Raw genomic sequence first — 19582 nt, 5'->3', positions numbered from 1 at the left:
AACAGAAATTTCATGTTTTTTTCCCATTTTTTTTTACGCCATTTTCTTGAATTATTATGGAAATTTTTCATTTTTATGGCGTTCGGTAAACTTCGCATACAATAAAAAGAAATGTTTTTTTTTTGAAAAAATGGATATTTTGTTGGATGCGTTCGACTAAACTTTTTTTTTTTGAAAAATTGCAAAAATTCGATCGAGTTAAAAATTTTCTCGATCTCGATTGACTCGAATTATTTTGATTCCGGTGATTTTTATCGACTCTGAAGTTGGTTCATATTTTTATTTTCTCACTATTAAAAAAAAATAATGCGTTTTTACCGTGTTTTCCACGTAAAGAAGTTCATAAAACTTGGATCGGATTTCCTTATAGATTTCTGTGCTCAAACCTTTCAATTCTTTCGAGTGATAAACTTGGTCCAGCATACCGTAAAAAACTTGAAGCTGAAGTTCCGAAGCTGGAAACATGTTCTTGGATGCGCACAATTTTTGCAACATGTTTTCAGGCATTGGCTCGCCCGTTTCAAAATGTTTGGCGAACATTCGAACGACCTGAGAAAAAAAAACCTTCCTCATTTTTACGAAGAATGAATCGACTGACCTTGTTCCAGTTTTCTCAATTTTCAATGATTCATCCCAAGAAATTCAAAATGTTCAGTGAATGAAAAAAAAAAAACAGAATTTCTAGTAACTTTAAAGAAAAAATGGAAAAAAGGGAAATGGCATTGCAGCGTGACGCTGTTTTTGAAAAATAGCCAAAAGTTGGAAAAAGAAAAAGTAACACGGAGCGAGAGGGACAAATTGTCACGTCTGATCCATCACCCTGCACTTTGCGACACCATCACCAACTCGATATCGGCAAGACCAATGTTTTTTACCAACAACATTTTACCAAAGTGTAGAAAAATTTAAAAGCGATAGTTCTAAGAAAAGTATTGAAGAATAATTTCGAAATTCTAATTTAATAAAAGAACGACAGAAATGCAAGATTCGATGTACCTTTTCAATTCAATAAGTGCGGTATTGTAGTATCCCAACCGTTTTCCCAAGTTATCTTTATCCGTTACCGTTAACCGTTATCCAAGTTATATATGTTCGCAAAAAGCGAGATTTAATTTAATTCTACATTCAATTTGATGGAAATTTGTAAACATTGTTTTGGTCTGCTGTTACATTGTATGGTGCGCCATACAATTTTCATCGCTTAGAAGAAGCGAGCTCAGTCTTGTTTCCAACGCGACACTGTGATAAATTTCATTCCTTTTATGATCGATTTTTTAATTACTAATAACTTTTTTCACGTTCTTTTCGTTCGCGTTTTTTTTTTGTGTTGTTTATCCCAAGTTTTGTGTTGTTCTTCCTGAGTGTTCATAATTTTTTTTTAATTTTCTGATGGATTTATTTTTGATTTCATACTCGCGTATAAGACCACTTGATTCGCAATATGCCACGGAAAGCTGCTGTGACAGTGGAAGAAGCTGTGCGGAGCTTGGAGAAATTCATTACGCGCTTCGCAACATCGGAATTGCCGAATTATTCAGATGAAATATGGGGAGAAATCTCCGAAGATTTAAATAAGAAGTGGAGTGTTCACAATATTTATAACAACGTGGTCCAGGATCGCCGAAATATTCTCTCCCTTGCACGAAAGGAAAAGGGGATAATTATTCCATCGTCGAAGGACAAAACCGACACGAATTCGAGCAATTCGTATTCGTCAAATGAATCGACAACGTTCGAAAGTTCCGACGAGTTTTACGCAGCAAATCATTAAAATGAACCGGAAGATGGTCAAGAATTCTTCACGGTCAAGCTCACAAGCCAAGAATGGGATGCTATCAAACCCAGGAGTACGTCTCCGATACTTTTTCTTTTAATTAAGCGAATAAGGCATTTAATTTTACAACATATTTTCATATTTTGAAGCATGTTTCTTTTTTTGGGAAGTGAAATTCAAATTCTTTAAAAAAATAGTATTTTTTTGATATTTTAATATTTTTTTTAGCTCATTAAAAATATCTATAATTTCAAATTTAGTTCAATTTTTTATTTTCCTTTAGTTAGAATTGAAAAAATTGTTTATTTTTATTTTCAAACCATTCAATGTACGGAGTATAATGAATAGGGCGGACTGAGCAGTATGGTTTGTACGAAATATATTGGTACAAAAATGAACAAAAAAACTAAAAATATAGGAATAGGTTGTTTATTAACTGAATTTTGTCAAACCAGGCTGTTTAGCAACGAGAAATTGGCAGTCCTGTAAAAAAAGTAAAATTATTATGATTCCGTAGAAAGCGTGTTCACGGTTTTTATCCAATAGTTGAAATTCGAAATGTTATCCAATTGTACTACTGTTGTAAGCGCTCTCTCTCTAAAGCAAATCTTAAAAAAAAAAATGAATTTCTTGAATCAGTCAGTGAAATATAACTACAAGGGCCACCTTGAAATTCGGCCAAAATAATAAGGCAAAATATTTTGTGATTCCTATTCTTCAATATTACTTGCACTTGCAGGTCTGTCCTCCGGATGCCGACCGACGCTACAGAAAGGAGTCTGGAATAATATCGTACCGATTGCCATCTCACGTCAGACGAAAATTCCATGTGCATACGTTTTCAAGCGTGCCAAAATTGCAAAAGCTCCAACCTGTATCGGTAATTATGTCACAATTCAGGGTCAATGTAAAGGAAATTCGTGTCAAAATAAACTAAAAGTGACTATCGAAAAAGAACCAACCAATAATGACGGTGTTATAATGAACGTATTAACGCGGGATACTCGGAATATCACGCACGAAGTGGTGAAACGTCCTCTAATTGGAAAATACAGAGAGGAGGTCCTGAAAAATTTAGTACATGAAGGTGCATCCAATTTCCGAAAACGCACGGCACGGGAAGAAATGGTTCTGGGGGATGCGAAGCCACCATTTCTTGCAGATGCACCTGTTCTGCGGCAAGCAAAAAAACAGTGAATTGATAAGAATTTGGGGCTCGACCCACTGAACAAGACAAACTTGAATGCTTCGCTAGAAGCTATATCGCAACAACCAGAATTTCTTGGCAAAATTGAGTACATCGCATCAACCCCTTTTGTTGTTGTCTATCGCAGTCCATCACAGTTTCACGCGTACAAAGAATACTGCAGAAACAGCACAATCAGTACGGTAATGATTGATGCGACAGGGAGCTTAGTTAGAAAAATCGATCGAAACGACAAATCAAGATGTGGTCCAATTTTCCTGTACACTATGGTTATTAATTTCGATAAATTGACTATTCCGATCCACCAGATGCTCTCGGAGAGACACGACGCGCACTCCATCATGAATTCGATCCATCTATTTGTGCGAGCCGGTGCGCCCAAACCGAAGCTTGCGATATGCGATCATTCCAAAGCACTCCTGTATGGAATGTGCAAGGAATTTAACGACACAACATTGAAGAAATACATTCAGAACTGTTTTGAACTTCTGGTGGCAAGGAAACCGATAAAGGTAGATACTCACCTACGGGTTGACGTTGCGCACATAATTCATGCTGAGTCAAGGTGGAAATGTTGGAAAGTCGTTATGCACATCGAAGTGAAGCAATTCTTCCTCCGATCCGTTACGTTAATGATTCAATCTTCGGACATCAACCATTTCGAAATGTTATTGACGCGAACATTCGTTGTCGCAAGCCAAAAATATTTGGACTCTACAATGGCGATTCCAATCAAGGACGACGAGGCTGCTGAAAAGGTTGAAAGTGTCCTCGCAATTAGAAATCATCTGGAGATATAATGGCAAAAACAGGCATTGCCCTAAGAAAATTTGGAACCGACATCGAAGAAAATAAACATCTCCGTCCAGTTGATAATCTCTCAAATTATGAGAAAAGTCAGTGTGATGGGTGCGAAATAAAATCCATCACGGGTCGACAAAATTTTAAAAACAAGTGCTACAACTGGAAACGAAGGGCGTGAAATGAATGCATTTTATGTACCAGGGTTCATTGCGTCGATGAAGCCACTTGCCGTGGAATTTCCACTTTGGACTAATTGCACGACGCCACAGTGGTCCGAAAGCCCGAATTCTTGGCCAAAACTCCCAAAACCGAAAGTTATCATCCGAGATAAAGCTTCACATATTTGTCAATAGATAGCATTAGAGCTTTGAAATCCAAAAGGGCAGATGTTCATATTCATTCCATGGCCTGTGGTAAGCCCTCGAAAGTGACCATTGTCGAGACTCGCGCGGGACTGTGGTGTGTGCACGCTTTCGAGCGCGCGAAAAAAAAGGCTGTAGTTTTTTCACTTTTCATCAAAATCGAGTCAACCAAAATGGATATTATTCCTCAAGGTAAGTGAATTACATAAATTTTGTGAATGAACCAAGTTTCGGAATTTATGGCGATGATATTAATGATGCAATACGAGTGCTGCAAAATAACCTATTTCATTGAATTGCATTACTATCTGTAGAGAATTAGTTATGATCCCCGGAGATCCTGCGGAGATCTCAACGATTCCTAGTGTGAAAAAGTATAGAGAATGTGAAACCGTTGGCATCGCCTGCTCGTTTTTGCTCCATTGGTCAAAAATACGCAGTCTTTGAAGCAGTGTTTTGTCGACTCGGTGGGAGCCTCGTGGCCCGCCTCGTGGGATTAGTGTAGCGGGGCGACGCAGACAACGTCATTCATCGAAACGACGTCGATGATGAGAATTCAGATAGTGATTAGTATGTGTCTTTAAAAATTATGTTATTTTGTTTTATAAGAAAAAAATCTATACGAATTAAAGAAATTAATTTACAAAATATCACTTTTAACAAAGTTGTACCATTTTTCAGGAAATATTCCCGCCATTTTCGGTCCACCATTTTTAATTTCGCATTTTTACATTCGTTTTCGGAATCGGCGACCCCAAAAACATTACTAGTATGAATTTCAGCGAATTGGTATCATTTTTCGCGAAAAACATCCGCCATTTAACGTCCGCCATTTTGAATTTTGCATTTTTATTTTTTTTTTCGGAATCAGCGACCCAAAAAACATTCGCACTATGAATTTCTAAAAAATCGTACAATTTTTTGTAAAAAATATCTGCCATTTCGGGGCCGCCATTTTGAATTTCGCATTTTTGCATTCATTTTCGAAACCAGCAAGCCAAAAAACTATAGGTATAGTAATACTAGCAATTTTCACTGAGAAATATTTGAGTTATTAGTTTTGACCAGGAATTCGGGCTTTTGGACCACTGTGGCGCGACGCCAAAAATGAATAATAATGCCTCATCCGCGCCCATTGAATCTTACTTCAATGACCTCCAAACTAATGTTTTAAAAAAAGGTCTACGAAGGGACGACGATTTGTGGTTACTCACTTACGAGACATAGAATGTGGTAGTCTTCTCTTCGTGGCCAAGACTACAAGACAATGCAATGCAGAAGCAGGGTTCGAACCGGGTGATCTCAATGTCTCTTCTTACTGCGAGTTTGATTCCGAAACTCCGCAGATTCCACAGCATGACCCTGACCAGTGGTCTGTGGAGAATTGGGGAGGCCAAGTGCCGAAGACCGAATTGGCCATTGGTGCTGTTGTTGAAAGTGCAGACGAAGAAGATGTTGTAGAAGTCGCTGATGCATGGGATCATTCGTATAGCCGAAGTAAGGACATTCCTGAAAACGAAGCACACGAACCACAAAATGAAGTGAAGACAGAAGAGACGTCGAAAAAAAGTACATATTTCGGAGCATTACCAGAAATAAGGTACATAAACAGCCAAATTGATAAAAAACCAGCTGCAAGTCAGAGAAAAAGGAAACCATGTTTTCTGGAAAATGGTTCGAAATTATCGAAGCCGGTTAAACTGAACAGCAAAACGTATTTCGTACAGTCGACGTGCCCTTTCAACTCTGTGGCACAAGTGCTGATATCTAGAGCTATTGACCACACGGCTTACGATTCAGCAATCAAAAAATGCAAGAACCCGACGCTCCAGTTTGTTGTGAACACGTTAAATACGGGAGTCACCAGTAAAACGTACAACGATCGAGCACGCGTTCTTTTAAATTTGTATGTCCCGGAACCGAACGTAAAAACAGCGAATAAAGTTCTGTCCTATACTTTAAGCGCATACGACAGCGTATACAATTTCGTCGATAAAGCAATGAAAACGGCACCAAGTGTCCACATAACCGAAGAATGCTTGCAGCTGTGCAGACGAGAATATTCATCGGCCCTTCTGTCACCAAATCACGAAACAGTGGCGAAATCCAGATTTGGCGCCCTGGAAGCTGCGCTCAACTTTTGGGCGCGTCTTACAAAACTCCGCTGTTTCACAAAGGGCTGTAATGGATCGATGACCCGTATTAGTCGACCGGGAATTCATCTGTTCGTCGATGCGGACATCCGTAAAAATAGCAGCGACAAGCAGGGAATGCGATGCAAGCTCTCCGAAAACTGGAAAAGGCAAAAAAAAAGGATGAGTGTCATGAAGAATTTGTCGATTCTTTCATCGTCTCGTAACGGAAACAAAAAGAAGAAATGAGTAAAGCGAGAGTGCAATAAGAGAAAGGAAAGAAAATGAAGTGTGTACAGAAGCTCGATTATTTAATAATAAGTGGCTATTAACATTGTTTATTGTCGTATCTTTATGCTTCCTTCTGAAGTAGAAATTCATTCTAAGTATTCGAGCTAGGTGGGTCATCAACCTTGTTTAAATTGGAGTTGAAAAGAGTGACTTTCTATATTTCGATTTTTTTTTCATCAAAATATGTCAAAACACCAAATGTCTCGTTGGTGTAACTCCGCTCAGCGTCAATATCGACGTCTGATGAGGTGTTGTGGCCACTGGCGTTGCCGGTGTGGTGTCATCGAACCCGTCTCTCCGTCGCTCCTCGGGGTCATACGTTTCTCGCGTTCTGGAAAATTCAATCAACCCCAAAATTTGAATTTTCTTCAAACTCCATAAATTCGCGAGGAGCAAACAGTCCACTTTGGGTCAATCTGACCCGAGGGGGATTTCAAATCGTTGAATTCCGAAAAATAAGATTTTTTTATCCGGAAAACGTGAATCGTTTTTTTTTTGCTGCGAATTTATGGGTCTGAATATATTTTTTTCACGCAAAACATGCAAACATTTCGCGCAAACATCCTACGTGTCCACATCGGGTCAACCTGACCCGAGACTTTTTTCAAACCGTTCAATTCCGGAAAATATGAACTTTTCATTTTTTTTTTTCAGCGAATTTATAGGCCTGAATGTATTTTTCAAGAAAAACAAAATTCAATGCAAATGACCGGTGAGAAAAAATTCTTCGGGTCAAAATGACCCAACGTGTCCTCGAAGGGCTTAAGAAAAAGAAAAAAACCTCCTGAAGTCCACAGTGGATCAATCTGACCAGAGACGTTTTTCAAATCATTCAATTCCGGAAAACATGAATTCCTCGTTCTTTTTTCTAGTTGCGAATTTATGCGAGCCTGAATGCATTTTTTCACGAAACAGAAGAGAAAAAATTTAACGGGTCAAAATGACCCAGTGTGTACTCGAAGGATTTGACGGAAAAAGAAATAAAAAATTGATAAAACTGACTGTGACTCGTGGTGATGCTTCCGGTATCGCTGCACGTGCTCGAGGCCGGCGAAGGAGGCGGCAGCATGTTCAAATGATCTGCGGCTTCCTTGTGGTTCGATTTGCTGCTGCCGCTGGCACTGGCGTTTCCATTGGATTCGCATTTATCGACAGATTCTCCGGTGTGGAGAGACCCAGCGGGCAAAATTTTAAAACGGTAAGTTGAATCGAGGTTCCAGGCGGCCAAGAGCAGCTGACTGACCTTGGGAACGCCGTTGGCGATGGTGAAGCCTGAAAACGATCGAGCCAGCGATAAAATTGAAAGAAAATGTCGAAAAAACGATGAAAATGGTTTTTTTTTTAGAAAATTGCGAATTACCGATCGCTCCCGGTTGGTACATTGGACTGTTTCTCATGCAAATGTGCGTCCCGTAACTGATGTCCGTCGAGACGACCATCGAGGGTCTGTGTTTGCGAGATTTCGCCTTGTATTTGTCCCACAATTTTTTTCGCTGCGCAAAAGCTACACAGCTACAGCTACACAGTTCATTTACCTTGTAAATGCGGCAAGGGATGGTACGCCTAGCCGAGTAACATGGATCGTTCGCAAGATCGTTGCAAGCACGGTCCAAGATTTACAAGATCTGAGAACACAGAAATCTTGGGATAGACGAACAGGAACATCGCTGACATATATTATAAGCCCATCGACATTCTACGTTTCTTCCAATTATGAGTGCATTATTCCTTATCTGCAAGTAAATATCAATTTTGGCGTTCTATAAAAGATTTCACTTTCTGTTGCACTGCGTTAAAAAGATTTCGTCAAGTTTCCCGTTTTCGACGCTCGTGTCTTTTTCCAATAGTTTCATCCAATTCTTCTCTTACCATTGGTGTCATTGAGAGAAAATTCCTCAGCTTCGTCTCCATGTCCATCTCGTACCCGTTCGATTTACGATAATCCGCATCCTCGAAACTCGTATTTCTTCGTCAATCTCGGTCGCTACAGTTGATTTCAGACGCACTGCGCAGACATGTTGCGCATATACAGTGCGCACACACAATGCGCACACCGGAAGTGCTCTAATCCTAGGGGAAATAGCACATTGAATAATTATTTAAAATCAATTAAAATATTAACTCTCTAACAGTTTTTTTCTACTCTCAAATCCTCTCAAACGATTCTCAAACAATTAAAAAACAAATTAAACGTCTAAGTCCATTTTTTGAGGAGATAGAAAATATTGGGGCCAACTTCACACCCAAAATTAAAATCAATTTTCCGGAAAAACTACTAACTCTCAAACGATTTTTCTTTACTCTCAAACCCTCTCAAACAATTCTCAAACGAATTGCATTAATTAGATTTAAAAATAACAACTTCGGGGGGCCAACTTCACGGAGGTATTACCAACGTTTGACAGATCCGTACCCATTTCTAACCTTGTTTCAAAAACTTGAAGTTTACGGTGTGTGGAGTTTGAGGTTTATAATATTCCATGGCTCCGACAGGCAAAAGCGGCAAGCATTACATTATGGTTGATAAAAAAATATTTCTAGAAATTTTGAAAAAACATAAAGATATAGTTGAGTAAAAAAAGAGTGACTGAGCATCTCTTCGTGAGAAAGAGTCAGCATGGAATGAAATTGCTGACAAATTCAATAGTGTACTACAAATCAGTGAGACGGTAAGTTATTTAATTCACTTATTGGCCATATTTTTTGTACGTTTGATCACTCAAATATGATAATAAATTTTTCGACGCTTCATTAAAGTCTACAGAATTTTCTTATATATTATATTCAGTCTCTTAGAGAACAGTGCCACAACTTAAAACGCTGTGGTCTAACATGAAACAGAGCCAGCGGGATCCTTTGACCGAGGAAAATCAAGCACGTATGGCTACTGGGGGTGGTCCGGAGATTCCAGATGCACAGGTAGACCCTGACATTGCAGCAATTGTGCCGCATTTAATGACTCTTGCCCCGACCAAGTGCAGTTCGAATATTATTCCAGAGGAGCAAGCAATAGCCATGGGTGATTACAACTTTTATTATATTACCAAATTATCTATCATATTAATACAAAATTATTTTTTTGAAAAAACTATATTTCAATAATATTTTCCATATTCCAGGTAGCGTTCTGGAGAATGACGATGATTCACTTTTTGATTTTCAAGATGTCGAATACTTATTAGATGCGTCAATTGATAGACCACCGACAGAGCCTACTCCAAGCTGTTCATCAGGTAAAAATCTCACATATTTTAACATATATCATTATGTAAACCTCTATGTCGGTTATTGATAAATAAATTGTACCGATATGTTAAAAGGAACCCCGGGGCAGACTTGCAAAAAAATGCGTGTGGCGGCAAAGCGAAATCGGTCAGAATCATCGAGCCATTTTTCAGCGTCAAAATCTGTAGCTCAGAAGGCGATGGAGGAAGCTTTGACAAAGAGACTAGACGCTTTCTTAGCTGAGGACAGAGAGCTCTTTGAGATGAAGAAAGACCGTGAACAAAGAATATCAAAATTAATGAAAGATAACGAAAACGACATTCATCTGCTTAAAGTTTAACACCTACGAATCCAAGAACTTGAAACCGGAAAGCCACAGCAGAAGCAGAGTTGGCTGAATTGAAACTTGCGCGTAAAAGGGACAACCTTTGATCTTCAAAGTTCAAAAGAGCAACTTTAGTTATATTTACTGGCTGTATTTGTAATGTATTGAATATTTTTACGTAGACAAATTTTCATAAGTATTATCGTAACTATAAGATTGATGCTTAGTGCAATTACGTACATATCAGTATTTTCATGAGTAAGTGAGGAGTTTAAAAATAAAATGAAAACCAATGATAAGTTATGAGGAAAATATGTATTCTAATGTTAACTGTATGTACAAATTAAATTCAATTTCATTCAATATTTGGAGTATATTCATTTTAAAATCAATTAGTCTTTACAATTAAATTAACTTGATATACATATTTTTTGATCAAATGAATAACCGTGCGATTAGAGCTTCGTGGACTGCAAAACCCTCTCCAGGCTGCCAATGCGGTGCTTGAGGTGGCAATTCATCCGCTTCTTCCTCTTCGATACGATTATGTTCCGGATGAGCATTATCCAATGTTAGTGATAAATTGTGTAGTACGGCACATGCTACAATAATTGTGGTATAGCACAACAATTTGGTTCCCAAACCTCTGGATAGGCAAGAAAACGTCGCTTCCAAACTCCAAATGTTCTTTCAACAATTTGCCTTGTTCTGCTTTGTACGTTGTTATACCTATCAAGATACCAACTTGGTTAATTCACACATGTATACTTTGTTAATTTTATGACTACTTATCGAAATCTAAAGTGTTGCGATAATCTTTATTTTACCTTTGTTGAGCATCTGTAATTGGATTTACCAGTGGAGTCAGCAGAAATGGCAAGCACGGATAGCCGACATCTCCAACCAGGGTTCCAGTAAGTTGTCTCCCATGATACCGCATGTAAATTCGTGAGTTTTGGAATATTTGGCTGTCATGGTTACTTCCAGGCCATTCCAGAACCACATCCAAGAATTCCATATTAGGTCCGACGATTGCCTGTGGTATCATTCAAATTTAAAGTACCGATTTTCATAGAATAGTATTGTTTATTTGTATCCTAGATAAAATTAATTGCAACTTATGGTATTTGTAAACGGTTATCGCCAACGCGACATACCTGTACATTGAGGGAAAAATATCCCTTACGATTCCTATAAACCTCCTGCAGGTCTGCAAATTTCGTATGAGATAATCGAATGTGAGTGCAGTCGATAGCGCCATCAGCACTAGGTAAACCCTCCCTGCGTGCACCAAGCTGTCTGAATAGATCTCTGTTTGCGATCATAGCAGCTTCCATACTAGGAATTTTAATAACTGCGTGAATCAATGATGCAATTTGAGCCGATACTCTGTGTATTATCCTGGATACTGTAAACTGAGATATAATCATCAGATCTCCGTTGACGAGCTGTACAGTACAAAATGTATTAGCAATAATATATTCCATGATCACAGGAAGCAATGAAATCACTTTCTATTTTCAGTAGAAAGTCAGGAATTATAATCACAATGATCCTTACTTGAAAGCTAGCAGTAGCGTAAAATCGTAGACATATTAATAATTGCACGACAGGTGGAATTGGTAGTCCACGATTATTGACTCTGACTTAGGCAGCTTCAATTCTAGGTAGTATTCCGTACATAATACTATCCTTTGAAAATCCGAATCGCCGTTTGAACTCCTGCTCGGAATAAAATTCGAACGGGTTTTGACCATCTCTGATGTTACTTTTCGGAGCTCGCTGTACTTCACCCTCGTCTTCGTCATTCAGCCGAACGTTGATCATTGCAACCACCTCAATCATATTATTCATTTCTTCGATCTGATCCTAGAAATTAAACATATCTTGCATATTCGCCATGTATATGTATAGAAATTCACTATTCACTTCACTTCACAAATTTTTCAAAGCGAGTGCTCTCATAACCTCTATTTCAATTGCAAGTTTCCGCTGCTACGCTTTTACAGTAAATAATCCCGTCCCACCTGCACTTTCTCAAACATTCCTTCACGATCTAATCCTGTTAATTTATATTGTTTGAATATAATACTTTCCGAACAATTGGTAATTATCAATTTCGTACGCATCAGAACAATTGAGTAATATTCAGGCAACGAGCATTTGCTTAAGTGCAGTCTGAATTCGACTTGATCAAGATACGTAAATAAGACTGCGTTAACTGTCTATGAAATGTTGCGTGTTCAAGACAATGCTTATTTCAAATAAGACTGAACTATGCAACCTTGTGAGCTATGCTTAGAATAAGACCGACTTGATGAAGACCGCCTTATTTGCCGCATCTTAAGACCGTCTTGTTCGAGTCCGGTCTTAAGCACTGACTATGAATACCGGCCTTGAAGAAATTTTGAGAGACTTCGTCATCAATCCTCCAACATTGGATATCATTCGTCAGAACGACATGCTGATAGAAGTTAAAAGAAGAGTACAAGAAAAATTACAGGAATTGAAGAAAATGGAGCAACGGCATCCCTCTGGGTATTACTCTTCGAAATGGTTACATTGATGAAGGAATACATTGACGCAGAACGGTCGGGTGATTGGAATAAACATTTTCGTAGCGTTCAACAAATGATCCCATTTTTTTACGCCAGTGGCCATTTACTATACGCTAAATCTTGCCACCTATATTTGCAGGATATGTTGAGGCTTCAATCTTCGATGACAACGGTGGAATTCGAAAAGTTTGTCCACGAAGGATATTTTACGATGCGAAAGACAGATTCATTTTGGACTGGAGTCTGGTCTGATATGACAATCGAACAGACAGTAATGCGAAGTATGAAAAGTTCAGGTGGTCTTACTCGTAGAAGGGGAATTACAGACAGTGTTTTGAGCAAATGGATTTTAGGAACAACGGCTACACTTAACGTTTGCGCATCGTTAGAAGACTTCTGTGGCATGGTTTTTACCACTAGTGAACAACACGTTGATTTTCAAGAATCAAGGATACAAAGAAACGCGAAGGATACCAGAAAGATTTCCGTTTGGTTCTCGAAACATCCTCCATTCCCAGTTCTCAAAGATATTATGTCATTAGCAACTGGACTAATTGGCGGTACAACTGTAAACTGTCACAAGGCTATTGAAGTTGGTAAAATAGCATTGGAAAAGATGATTGGAAACAATTTTTTCAAAGTGAAGTTATCTCGAAATGACAAAATTCTGTCTCTGGCTACTGTAAATTCTGCAGCGAAAACTCATGGAGAGATAGTACCACTTGAACCCCTACTGATTTTTCAAAGAATAGCCATTTCAAAAAAAAAAAAAAAAAACCGACGACGAACTAGAAAACCATTTGGAATACGAGTTAGCTCCATACCCATTGTTGCTTTTTAATGAAGCTGGCATGCGAAAAACAAAAAAAATCCGCGATGTATGAAATCTTTCCGTCATCAAACGAAGACATTACCCTTCAAGACTGTGTTAACATTGTTGACGGCGGATTCCTCTTACATCGAGTCATTTGGAAACCAAACTCAACTTATTTAACCATTTGCGCAAGCTATATTACTTATTTTCAGAGAAATTATGGTAAAAATTGCAAAGTAGTAGTCGATGGTTATTCCAATACCAATAACAGTACAAATAAAACAGAGGAAAATCGCCGATCTGCTGCTAAAAAGTCTATGGACATCAATTTTGAAGAAAGTATGAGTGTCACCGTTCGGCAGGATCAATTTCTTTAGAACGACAAAAACAAAAGCAGGTCAATTGACATTCTATCAACCAAGCTCAACGCTCAGGGAATGGGATATCGACAGAGCACAGAAGATGCAGATTCTTTAATCGTGAACACTACAATCCTATTATATTCATCAAAAAGTAATGTGGCTATTATTGTCGAAGATGTTGATCTTTTAGCTTTACTGGTTTCATTGGCTCTATCGAAAAAAATATCTTTTTTGTTAAACTGGAAAAGGGAAAAATCGCGAGAAGAGTGTATTCATCACAGCAGTCACAATCATCAGGACTTGCGAACAACATTCTTTTCTTGCATGCATTTAGTGGCTGCGACACTACTTCAGCGATTTTCAATAAAGAAAAAGTCAGGTGCGTTAAGTTACTCAACAAAAGTAAAGAGTTACATGATATCGCTGAAAGTTGCAACAACCGTAGTTCTTTACACGACATTATCGCTGAATGTGGAGAACGTTTTTTTCCTTGCAATCTACGGTACATGTTCTACAGACAATTCTTTGAATGAACATCGATATCATTATTTCATGAAATCTGTTACGAAAATAAAGCTCGACATTGCCTCACTACCACCAACAGAAGGAGCATCCAAGCAGCATTCTTTTCGAGTGTATAATCAAGTGCAAAAATGGCTGGGAAATGAATTACCCCCTGAATTATAGGGTTGGAAACGAGTCCAAGGAAACTTCAGTCCGATTACAACAATGGACTCCATTGCACCCAAGGCTTTATTAAATCTGATTTATTGAAAATGTACAATTGGCTATGCAAGGTTGTGTGGGTGTTGAAAAGCAGGGATTGATTGTACAACGGTTTGCACTAATTGTCATGGACACTGCTTCAATGGACCGAAAATAGTAGATGACGAAAATGAAGACAGAGACGAGGACGATAACGCGCATGAAAAAAGGGCATTGTCAAACAGAAGCTCGAGACGATCTTCCTATGTGGGGAGCTTTGATTTATCGGATTATGCTGATGTAGTCGATCATAATAGCCCCAGTACCAGGCAGACTGCAAAAAGACGAGGCACTTAAACGTAATAATAAAGTGAGTGAATAAAAAAAAAAAAATGCGGAAAATGAACTAATACTAACAATGATTAAATTTCAAGTAATGAATATGAATTTCTCTTTGCAGAATTCCCACAGAGATTTATATTGACCGTTATGCGCCACTGAATTCATATTTTGCTGCTGAAGCCTACCGTAAAAGCGATTCTCCGATTTGCATCAAGTTTTTCGTCCATTCACACGAAAAATATTAGTTTTATGAAAAAAATGAATTCAACCTTTTTTGTAGATAATTGAATGTTCTTAAATTTTGATCACCATAACTTTCTCGATAAAGTTGATAAATAAAGAGTTATAGACCAGAAACCATAAAAGTGAACCCTTTCACCAAGATGGCGGCGATTGCGGACCTTTAATTGGTCAGGACTTTTGACAGGTTCAAAAGTAAGCTCTAATAAACATTTTCACCAAATTTCAAAACTTTCGGATTTATTATTTTTATTTTCGCTTTGTTGTCTGGGCTACATTATGAACCGGTCCGAACTTGCCACTATGTTCTTTCGAGACCAAAAAAAGGTGAAATTTTTACTTCAGCTGATATCAATGATTCTATTTTGTAACTATGGGTACCAGATGAACTGAGTAGACAAGGCAGTGTATTTGTTTCTCTCCTGTGTCAGCCGAAGTTATATTTGATTGAACCTCTAGTTATAATCCACTATGGCCGAAATTGTACGCGTTATAGATACGAAACTTTGCTATACATCGTGTTCAGAAAATCTTTAATGTGTTGAAATCATTGTCTCACCGCATGTGTTGTTCATGATATCCTACCTGTAATACAGTTATTTTAACGATTGTAAACAAAAGTGTATTTGTTTCTGTATATGAATTTATTGTTTACGTAAACAATAGAAAGAACAAAAAAACAGATGACTCCGTGTGAGGGGCCGTAACTCAGAATCGGCTACAAGTATTACAAGCGATTTTAAGCGACATTTAGTCAATCATTTTTAACTTGCAAATCGATTTACAGCAATATGAAATGATTACAGGACAGGTTCTTTTACCGATTCTAGAAGTGGTGGACGATTATCAAGTATCAAATATGATTCTCAAGATCATGTGCGAGTCCTGGCTCGACTATATCTACTCACACAGCATCAAATTCAGGTACATGAAAGTAATGTAATGCTGTATGGCTTGTTAAAATTGTAGAGGCATAATGAAGGGTGATAACACAAAAATTTATCCATCTTTTGTTATAGCGAGTGGGGAGCCTTACAGTTATTAACAGACTTTGCCTTTGTCAAGACATGGCTGATGGAACGTTCTATCATATCATCAACTGTGAGAGGGCATTTGCTTAAGAATGAGGTTCTTCGACGATGTGAAGGTGTTGGCCGTCTGCTTTTGAGGAATCCTGGAGAAGCTATAGCTATGCACAAACAACGAGGTAAATGATAAATTCAAAAGAATGATTGCGACTGAAAACTTAAAAATAATTTATTTTTCAACTATCTAATGCAGTCCCATATTTGCAATATCAATGTTGTATGCATACCTGAGGAAAATGTAATGTTTTGGTACGTGCCGTATCAGCGTCAACCGCAGGTGGTGGGACGTACGTCTTCTTCTTTGGATTTCTCGTACTGGTTTAATTTGTGGCTTTTAATTCAGAAAGGTTTCAACGTTTCAGTGTTTGATTTGAATGTTTCAAGTTTCCACGGTGAGAGGACGAACTACCAATCACGGCAGTCAATCACGAGGTTTTTAGGCTGACGGTAGAGACTATACGTTCACCTCTTCTATAAGGGTACATCCACGTTTCTTTCACAAATCCCGAATGTATTTACAATAGTTTTTTCCCTAATTATTGTAAGTAACAAGTTTGATTAGAATCGGTTCTTCTCTTCATTACAAATTACATATGTCATTGAAATCATTTTTCTTAAATTATATTTACAAACTATCAATGTAATTATAATCGGTTTTTCTTTCAATTACAAACTGTATACGTTATTAGGATCGAATTCATCTACAATAAAATTTTCCGAATGTATTTAATATTATTTTTCGAACTAATTACAATCATGTTTCAGACATTTATGGGTCATTTCAAGGAAATATGAGTAACCTCGAGAATGTCCGGGTCATTCGATGAAAATATCAATGACTTCCGCTGAGCATGAAACTTTCTAAAAATATATTAATGCTCTCGAGTACACACGGGCCATTTCAAGAAAGCATGACTGACTTCACGCACATATGGATTCCAACGAAATATCAATGATTTAGAGTACTTATGGGTCATTCTATGTAAAAATATATTCAAAGACTCTAAATTTATTGAGCTTGGAGCCTTTCGAGAAGGCTGTGTTTGCATAATTTAAGACATCAGGCTATAATCTTCTGCAAATTTCATTACAAGATGATTCGTTTTGTGAAATTTTCTTAATAAGAACAGAGAGTTTACGCGAAAGTTATTGCAAGCCTGAAACAAGCTGCATGTTGGAACTAGCAAATTACTCCGTCTTAAAAAAAATCACAGTACTTACTCATTACATTGTGAATTTGTGATAAAAATCCTATTAATTACTCTACACTTTGAGAATTTGTGATGAAAATCCATTTCATTATTTATTACTTCGAGCAGTTGCGATGAAAATCCATCCAATTACTCATTACTTTGAGCATTTAGTATTACATTTGTGTTTAATTACGTCCCCACAATATTATTGAAACAATACTTAGTGAAATCAATAACGTTTCTTCAGTTTATACGTCAGCCATATTTCATTGGGATGAACCAAAAGTTATGAGAATTATTAATACTCACAGGGAATGACCCATATATAGTTGAAATTATACATATTTTCTTGAAATGATAATACACCGAGTTATATAATATATGTATGGATTATCCATACATACCTAAAATAGTTGATAATTACATTAAGTGACTCGATGCAGGAAGGATACGCTGTATAGCTATCGGGGTTAGAATGAAAACAGCAGTTTTTTTGTAATACATTTTGAAACAAGTCAATGCTCGAATCTGTTGACAGGCTGTTCGATGATAAAAGATTTGCTTTCAACTCTTCCACCGAAATATTTTGACGTACAATCTCTAACAAATCGACAGTTTCATTACAAGCTTCGATTTCGCCGTCACTTTCGATTGCTATCTCATGGACGTTGACGTTATTCTTGTCATTCCTCGAACTAGGATTGCCCATGTCCTGGGAACTTACCAACAAAAGTTTTCTTTCTTTGTCAGTTTACAAGTCGATCTGTGTCGACCGTGTACAGTTTTCGTCGCTGTCAGAACGTGAAACGCGTCTTGCACTTCTTTTCCGCAGCGCTTCTGCTTTGGCTTCGAGGATATATTCGGGATCACTGGCCTGCACATTTCTCTGATGATGACCATCTATGATTTCCGGAAGCCGGCATTCCATGTAGAATATACGCAGAAAGGGTTGCATTTTTAACTTCAAAACCGTGTCATCTCTAAGAACCGTGACGAGTTTCATATCCGTCGAAGTCCACAGTGCAAGTATGCAATATTCACGCATGGTTACATGCAGCTGACCCTGTACCTGATAATTGTACATATGATTCTTATTCAAGAGATTCTTGTCTTTCTTGTCGAAAATATTTTACAAATTCTGTTTAACTCGCAAGGCCTGATCCAAATTAGCGTTTTGGGCTGCAAATGGACATTTCATTTTGATGATACCATCATCGTCTACTGGCAGCCTGGAGACACTCCTAAACAATGGAACTCTTAATCAATGAAGAGACCACAGGGAACAGTGTTGCCAACTCAGTAGTTTTTCCACTAAATCTGGTTGTTTTTGTTCTGGGACGGTAGAAAAAATTCACTTTTAGTAGTTACTAGATTTTGTCAGTGGTATGGTTGGTCATCAGTTTTTAATCACATTTTAATTCCTTAATCATCAGATGACAGCATGAAAAGTAAATCTTTTTTCCTTTTTTTCTGATGGATGTTACAATTTATATCAATAATAAATATTCATGTTCTAATAACAGTAAAGTTTAATTGCTTTTTCTTTTTTTATTCGATTTTATTAGCGGTATATTGATGTCCAATGCTAATGTTATATTACCATGTATTATAATGTAGTAATTAGATCCAAATTCTATTATAGATGTTCATTTAATACATACAAATAAGATAATTATTTTTAGGCAAATATTCGCGGGCTAAAGTGAAATAAAATTTTTAATACAGTCCACCAGGGGCAAGTTTAGTTGTTTTTTCAGTGGAATTGGTTGGTCGTCTTAGTGGGAGAGAATTCAGAGTGTTGGCAACACTGACAGGGAACGGTTTTTATTCCCACTAATAGTTTCACATCTCATATGGCATTACTGTCGTTTGCAAGTCCACACTGTATAGCAGCAGTATCAACGACCTTTGGAAACCGAATGCCCGTAACCATATTTGCGTAAGATGTACTTAGCAACATGCACCACATCGGTCCGAACTGTGACGTCATAATTATTTCAGTACGCAATTGATGCCATATCTCAGAATTGCTTTGTGATATCGTATCACGCTGAATCTGGCTACAGTTATTTTGGTAAGACTTCAATTCACCCATGTGTTCTTCAGCGAGAACGTGGAACGTGTATTATTAATATCCGGCTTCTATAGTCTTTGTCGATT

The 19582-nt window shown here is 37.7% G+C and overlaps 2 protein-coding genes and 1 pseudogene across 2 annotated transcripts in view; 2 read left to right on the top strand and 1 right to left on the bottom strand.

Moving 5' to 3' along the window:
- The window catches only part of LOC124223693 (coiled-coil domain-containing protein 142), a 752117-nt gene that overhangs the window by 623914 nt on the left and 108621 nt on the right, over nt 1-19582 (top strand). The window contains exons 10-11 of the mRNA XM_069137953.1: nt 15948-16065; nt 16161-16348. Of these exons, the coding sequence (XP_068994054.1) occupies nt 15948-16065; nt 16161-16348 (306 nt within the window). The remainder of the gene's footprint in view (nt 1-15947; nt 16066-16160; nt 16349-19582) is intronic.
- On the top strand, nt 9000-10159 carry LOC124223070 (uncharacterized). Its single transcript, XM_069137568.1, has 4 exons — nt 9000-9239; nt 9367-9589; nt 9690-9803; nt 9891-10159. The coding sequence occupies exons 2-4, from the start codon at nt 9403-9405 to the stop codon at nt 10133-10135; spliced, it is 546 nt and encodes a 181-aa protein (XP_068993669.1). The 5' UTR covers nt 9000-9239; nt 9367-9402; the 3' UTR covers nt 10136-10159.
- On the bottom strand, nt 10723-12014 carry LOC124223680 (putative nuclease HARBI1; annotated as a pseudogene).

Source organism: Neodiprion pinetum, chromosome 7, assembly GCF_021155775.2.
Source record: "Neodiprion pinetum isolate iyNeoPine1 chromosome 7, iyNeoPine1.2, whole genome shotgun sequence".
Lineage (NCBI taxonomy): Eukaryota > Metazoa > Arthropoda > Insecta > Hymenoptera > Diprionidae > Neodiprion > Neodiprion pinetum.
The sequence above is the reverse complement of the archived record's forward strand: the minus strand, read 5'-3'. Positions and strand labels throughout refer to the sequence as shown.